Raw genomic sequence first — 7,596 nt, forward strand, 5'->3', positions numbered from 1 at the left:
CGCCGCATAGCAAATCCCACCAGAGCACCAGCTTCAATGGACTTCCCTAACAGGGTGGGAAAGCTCCGATTTTTTTCAGCTTCCCAAAACCAAAGGACTTAACGCCTTTTGGTTTTACGTAACTTTAGGCTACTTCTACGCAATTTTACGCAAGCTCGCATACGCTTCTGGTAGCAAAATTAGCGTTTTAGTTTGAAATGTTCTTTTTTGGGGAGGTGTTTTTACTATTCAAGTGCGTAACATGACTTCATCAAGTAAAAGGGAAAGCCTTTGGTATTGCTTTCAAAGGTGCGCGAGATGAAAATAATTTGTTGATTCAGATCTAGATATGGCATGTTACGATGAATGGAAACATTGACGACTAAAGCATTCAGCATTTGTTTGTAGTGGTAGCTGAAGCATTCAACAGACTGGTCGCATATCCTCCAATGAGAGTCGATTCTTTCATTACAATCCTGTTGTGACTTGCTGGGTGACAGTTTCGTTACAATGTTCTCACCATTCAAGAGATAGGGTGTACGTCTCGTTTCCCCGTCTGGGTTGCCCTTCGTTTATTGCATAACTCGTCCCGTTTGCGAGGGAATATACATCGTCTTTGTTGTTTTCTGTTTCTTCCCACCTATTTTCTAAATTGTAATAAAAACGTGCATAAATTATGTCCTTTTACATATTATTCATATGATATCCAAATTGTTTATTCATTTATCTGAATTTATAGTACCGCTGATCGCAATATTATTGGCTGAGAATACAAGAGCAACGTTATCTTTGTCGGCAGCAAGATAGGATGCAAGAGGAATGATAGCATTGTTGGTGTAATCCTTACTATCTTTTTTACCTGCAACCATCTGTGAAGTTTTTGTGGCCCGCAAAAATACTTCCACGGAATATAGGTAAAAAAACATCATATTTGCTTCGAGAACAAGCACGCCCCTCTACCATACACATAGGCGCACCGTACTTTACAACTCCAGCATAAATTTTCTTGCGAAATATAAATATGTATTTTACATGCAATGTCATGCATTCATCGCTTGCGTCATTCTTTTCTAAAACTTCCACACTAATTTCAGCGTTGAGAAGCATATGCTATGCTTGACAAAAAAAAAAAAAAAGGTGCATGTGCAGCAGCTGCGTTGACCAGCACTTTTCTATGTGTGGCGATGATCAGATCAAATACATCTTGCAACAAAGAACTAAAACGTGCTCGTCTTAGCAGGACCCTTCTTAGCAAGACGGTTTACTAAGAAACACAGTGTGTTTGTTCTTTAATTACTTACTACTGAAAGTCGTACTGTACTTTCAAATGTACGCTGGGCGCTATTCCGCTAAGTTTGAAACCGAATCCGCGAACTCGTTCACGACCAAAGGAAGAGTCACCGGAGCCAATACCGCTGCAAAAGGTGCCAATATGGCCATAGCGGCGGCTTTGAATCCTTGCGCTATCTTATTTTGGACATTTCGCGCCGCTTTCTTCCGTGCTTCTTCTTCTTCTTCTTTAGCCTTCAAGGCGTCCATCGCTTTCTTCCGTTCCCTTTCTGCTGCCGCTGCCTTTTCTTTCTCTAGCTTTATTTCTCTTTCCCTCTGCTCTGCCCTTCTACGCTCCTCTTGTCTTTCTCTTTGCCTCTGCTCCTCCCGTTTGCGCTCCTCCTCTCTTTCTTTCTGCCTTTCCGCTTCCTGTTCTTGTTCTTTTTTGATGAGCCGTTCCTCCTCCTCGAAAAGGCCATGGAAGTGTGCTTGGAGTTCCTGCATGTGCAAAATGCGTGAATTATCATTAGGTGCAGATCGGAGAAGTGCCAACTAGGGCATTATGCGCGCATATGAACGGCTTCACCTTTCACGGGGAAATTGCGCGCGTTTCACCATACGCCAATCAGAGCGAAAACATGAGGCACGGAAGACACCTTTAACTTAGTGCACTATATTTGCTTCAGAAGTGCGCTCTTTAGCTCAGGCTAATACTGTTTACGATCTGGTTGAGACACCCGATATCGGTTTCTGAATATTCAAGTTTTGAAAATAGGAATCAAATATTCTTTGCTATTGGATTAGTATTCCATTCGAGAATTGAATTATCGGTCTTATCACACATTATTGCTTAGAATATAAGCGTTAACAATACTTTTTCAAGCTTACAGGGAGAACGCGAGATGACAGGGGGTGACGGTTACAACTGATGCTTCTGCAAGGCAGCCGCCATTGCTGCGCAAAGACACAATTTGCTGAGCGAACGCATAGATTAACTAACCTCTACTGAATAACTTGGAATCATGCAATCGGGATGCATAACTTCTAGACCGCTGAAGAATTTGTTTTTCTGTATCTGGGAATACAATTTACTGTTTGTAGATTGTCACCTCAAATGTATGGATGGTCGGCGTTAGGATGGTTAAAGGTAGGGTGGTCTGCGGGGCTGTATATAGTAATATACATTGTTCCTTTGTTTTCTGATTACTTGCTAATTAGCTGTTTCGCCAATCTCATTTTCGTTATGCTACAGATAATACAAATACCTTTCAGATGTTTTTCCTTTACAACCTCTTCAGTTTATCGGAAATCATGTTGTTAAGGCCGTACGTGCGGCAAATACCATGTGTCAACCTTTATTTCATGCACCTCTTTTATTGCAAAGCAGTGTTTGCGACCTACTACGCGATTTGATGGGTCGTCGTCGTAGTCTTCGTTGGATCTCTCGTTGGCCATCTACGTGGATGCCTTTAGTGCAGATTCACGCTAAAGCTCACTAAGCAAATAGCGTCACCGAACATGACTTCTCAAGAATATCATCCCTGAGTGAAACTTTGGCTTGCTCTGAAAAGGCTGATCCCCGCTATACGGCTGATCCCCGCCACGGGAAAGTTACTGGATGAACTCGCCGCTGAAAACCGCTGCGCGGTTTTTATCGCAGTGCGCCATTGTGCCTTGTAGGCTTATGAAAGCGTCGCTTACATCGACTAATACACTGCACAGCGTCGGTAAATTTCTAAATGCCCAGCATTTCATTAATTAGGTGGAGCAAAGTCAAAGCCAAGTGACAGCAAGATCACGCTCCATGGGGCAGCGATTTTGGGCCGATTCGCTCACCGCTAGGTGCGCGCGAGCCATAAAAAGACGGCGTGGCGTGGTGTTCGGAGAGCTCCGATCCGAGCTCAAACCACTTAATTCCTGTTGTTGAAGCCTCAGAACAAGGCTTAGTCCAAACCAATGCCGAGTTAAATTTTTACATATTTCCTTTTGTGGGCTTCTCAGTTATTAAGTACTGATTTTTCCTGCTAATATTTTAACATGTATTTCCTCTTTTCTACAGCGCTTTCTCTATAGCTGTCATGAAAGTTGTTTTGTTGTTATAAAATGAAATATTCCACCCATTTCTTGGCTCATTTCCAACAGGGGGTATGAGCCACGAGTCGGATTAGCAACGACAACATCAACTCCACCTATTACCGAATTCTTGACAAATCCCCTATGAAACAGCCTGAGTTGAAATTCAAACTACACACGGGAACGGCATGCTGGCGGCATGCTGCTTCAGTGGAAGGAATAAAAGCACCCTTACAGCTACTAAACTGCCCTTGCATGTGGAAAATTCTTATAGGGTGTTCTACTCCGCCTGCTGAGGCAAGCGCCGAAAGGCCTAAAGGGTTTAATATCGGGCTTTTGTACTAAAGGGCCTTTGTTCGAATCCGACTGCACAACAAATACATTTATCTATATTTCCTTAAGTAAATTTAAACATATATATGCGGAACAAGCTTTCAGGATTGCCAGCCAGCCTCTAGAGTCTGTAAAGGAGTATGTTATCTAGGTCAGTTACTCACACAGGACCCTGATCAAGAGAGGGAAATTTACAGGAGAATAAGAGTGGGTTGGAGCGCATATGCCAGACATTGCCAAATCCTGACTGGGAGCTTACAAATTTCCTTGAGAAGAAAATTGTACAATCATTGTATTCTACCGGTGCTAACATATGGGGCAGAAACTTAGAGGTTAACAAAGGAGCTCAAGAACGAGTTTAGGACCGTACAAATAGTGATGGAACGAAAAATGTTAGCCCTGAGGTTGAGAGATAGGAAGAAAGAAAACGGGGACAGCCGATATTCTCGTTGACATTAAAAGAAAGGGCGAAGCTTGCACTAGGCCGCGCAAAGCTCAGACACAGCGAAGCTAGCCGAAATACCGACATTGCGTTGCACCGCATTGCGATGCCGACGACGCGTTCCAGCAGACCCGCTCCGTGAATGCGTCTCTCTCTTTCTCTGTCGCTAGCTCTCTCGCTCGCTACGCTGCTGAGCGTAGCGCGCAAAACACCCTTCTTCACTTGCAGAGCATTGGTAGGAACGCGTGCGAACGCGCCAGCTGTGGACGAGACGACGACGCCCGAACGCAATCATATGGTTTCTACATCTACATCTACATATGGTTTGCATAAATGCATGTTCAGCAAGCGTTTCCTACCTTTTAAATATCCCTGTGATCCACCATATGACATGTTCATAGTACTTGGCCTAGATAGCCTTTAGGGCAGTAGAATGTGTGACCGGCACGCTGAACCACCGCAAAGCACTAGGTAGTTTTTTCGGGAATCTGCTGCCTACGTTCGTAGTGTGTACGCTGCTCAAGAAACAGCGCCGATCTGGATGCCTTTATTGGACGCTTGCAAACGCTTGCCTGACTTTTGAAAATGTACCTGTAGCACCTTGTTGTTTCTTGTGTTGCTGAAGATTCTGCTCCCAAGCAATAAAGAACAAAAATTGCTGTATAGCCTAGTGGTTACGGACCGCTCGCCTTGGGTTCGCGGGCTCGAATCCGGCCTCGGCAAGAAAGTTTACTTACTTTTCTTCCTTCATTGCTGATGATGATAGTTTCTTGATACGAACCACAAAACTACGCTCGCTTAAACCAGCTTCACTGTTAAAAAATGGAGATGGACAGGCCATGTAATTCGTACGATGGATAACAGGTGAACTACTAGAGTTAAAGAATGGATACCAAGAGAAGGGAAACGCAGTCGAGGACGACAGAAAACTTGGTGGGGTGTGGAAGTTAGGAAATTTGCAGGTACAAGTTGGAATCAGCTAGCGCAAGGACAGATATAATTGGAAACATTAGGGAGATGCCTTCGTGATGACACGGAACATGACGGTAAAGAGTTGCCTGAATTGATGTATATCGTTGTTATCGCAGACAACCGCACTGATGATTCTATGCGTAATCACTCGAGAGGCCTCTCCTCCAATTGATTAGTCGAACTTATTTAGCTTACTCTGTCACAGGTCACGATGATCTGTGCCTTCAACGCTACTTTTCCTTCCGGAAAGCAAAAAAAAAGTAATCTAACTGCTAAAAAAGGTCATGCTTACAAACGTGGAACATAAAGCTGATATGCCCTCAGATTTTCCGGATTCCATCATCCAAGATTGCCAGATATGGACGTGACGATTATGGTGTAGTAGTGCTGAGGTATTTCTCGGATAATGAATGTTGTGATAGTCGTAACATGACGTCATATTTGTGAAGAACTGGACGCACCGATGACTAGAACATGCGACAGCAAGAAAGCACAGATAATATGTTATCACAAAAGTCTGCACAGCCCGTTAAAAAAAAAAGGAAAGTGTCACCCAAGTGTGACACTTTCCTTTATGTTTTTTTTTCTTTCTCATGTTTGGTATTCACTTGATTCGTATCTTACTCGTATTGTATTTCACGCGCAATTACGAAAATGAACGTCGGTTCCCCTTAACCACCCTGCAGTGTGGGATACGCTCGTTGTATACTTCAGAAGTGTTGGCAGCCACATATCTGTGTTGGGCGACTCTCTTTCGCTAAGGCCCCCAAAAGCTGCTTGACATTCTGCGGCTCCTTGCGGGTATGATACGAACTGGCACGTGCTTAACGCGCGCATGGGCCCGCCGAACCCACGCAGCCTGAGCGCGCTTGCGTTTTAACTCTTTAGCGTCGACAGCGACATGGTGCGTGTTGCCGTTAAGAATTCCTGAAGGACAATTAATAGCGTGGCGTTTTCAGCGTACCAGGCAGCGGCCGACAAAGTTGGATACGTCACGCCGGCGACGTTACAATCGCTGAAGATGCGCCCCCACTATAATACGCGCTGAATGTGGCCTTCCGCAGCATGGCGTACACCATTGCTGCAGCGCATGCGCACAAATGCACGTCGATCGAGCACTTTTTCGTTTCGCGAAGGCGCAAACTCAGCACACTCTCTTCAGTGCACCCGGAATGTAGGCCAGCGTGCTGCCAGCCAGCCAAGCTAGCGCGCGATGCACTCTGGTCTAGCGTCTTCAGCATGAGATAGCACATGCTCTATTTCCACACCGGTCGCTCCAAAGCGCGGAAAGCCACGGTCGCGCTGACTGCGTTAGACGCTAGACTGTATCACTTGCACTTTTCGCCGGCGCATCGGAATTTCCCTGCGCGTGGCTCGTGACCCCGCTACGCTGGAAGTACACTACTGCTCCGGAGTATAACTAAACTGCCTAGAATATACTTAAGTGTATTCTAGACACTGTGGTATAACTCACCCTATATTTTCTGAGATACCTTGCCGCGGTAGGGGCGTAGGCCTTCGTCAAGGCCGCCCATTGAGTATAGATCCGTGAGATTGGCGCGCCTCCTTCGCCTCCACACGCGTTCAAGGATGACAACTGGCTCGAGCACTCAGACAAGCTTCTGCAGTTTAAAGTCTCTAGATTCTCCGCTATCTTTATTTTAAAGCTAAAAATATCTAGGGACTTTACGTGCAGCGAGGCACCCTATCAACGATAATGACGTGATTTATGGCATGCCCTTTAAAACGGGGTGGTGACAAACAGTCACCTAGCCTGCTTGATTTATTCAAGTATGCTAACCATGTTTTCCATTGTAGCCTTTTCTATACAACTCCTTAATGGACATGGGCACTACGTGCGGATGGATGGATAGATGGATGGATGCTATCACTTTGCGTTTGACGTTCTTCGTTGCCGTGTTGCTGACCATACCGGTCGCATACTTCCTGGTAAGCTTCCTAATTCTTTTCCTCCCCTGTGAGTCAATGCTTTTCCTGTACAAATATCTGAACACTCGCCCAGCCGATTTACTTTCTTCCATATTCCTCAGTCGTTCTTCAATATTAATTTTACTCTGAGCATCCCTCACTTCAAAACTTGCCCTGCCCATATCACCCTGAACAGCTTCATTATAGTCTTCCCTTGAGCGTCCAATGCCAGGCGTCCCACTGACCTTTGGCTGCCATCAAGCCCTGGTTGTACCCCTGACTTCAAGCAAACAGACGAATTTCGAAATGTAAGCCCCGAACCACTGCGAACTCGGGCACTCCGCGCCAGTGAAGCACATGACAGTTAGGTTAGATGGCACTTGCGGCCGCACTGCAGAGGGCGAAAGCCACACAGACACTCACATTCCACCCCCCTTAAACCAGGTAGACTCGTTAAGCGTTAAGGGCCCCGCGTCGCAGAGTGCGGCATCGGCGTCCGTGGTGGAGAAAATCATCCCGAACCACCCCCACCGCGCAGATACTCCGCGTGGTGGCAAGGTGTTGGAACAAAAATTGAATTTCTCGAGTGAAATCCGTCC

At 45.6% G+C, this 7,596-nt stretch overlaps 1 protein-coding gene across 2 annotated transcripts in view; it reads right to left on the reverse strand.

Moving 5' to 3' along the window:
• Positions 1–897: 897 nt before the first annotated feature.
• Positions 898–7,596, reverse strand: part of LOC119463774 (atlastin-2) — an 85,016-nt gene continuing 78,317 nt past the window's right edge. For both annotated transcript variants that reach the window (XM_049655805.1, XM_049655804.1), the window contains exon 9: positions 898–1,746. In XM_049655805.1, coding sequence (XP_049511762.1) covers positions 1,321–1,746 — 426 coding nt within the window. In that variant the 3' untranslated portion in view covers positions 898–1,320. The remainder of the gene's footprint in view (positions 1,747–7,596) is intronic.

Source organism: Dermacentor silvarum, chromosome 9 (genome assembly GCF_013339745.2).
Source record: "Dermacentor silvarum isolate Dsil-2018 chromosome 9, BIME_Dsil_1.4, whole genome shotgun sequence".
Taxonomy (NCBI): Eukaryota; Metazoa; Arthropoda; class Arachnida; order Ixodida; family Ixodidae; genus Dermacentor; species Dermacentor silvarum.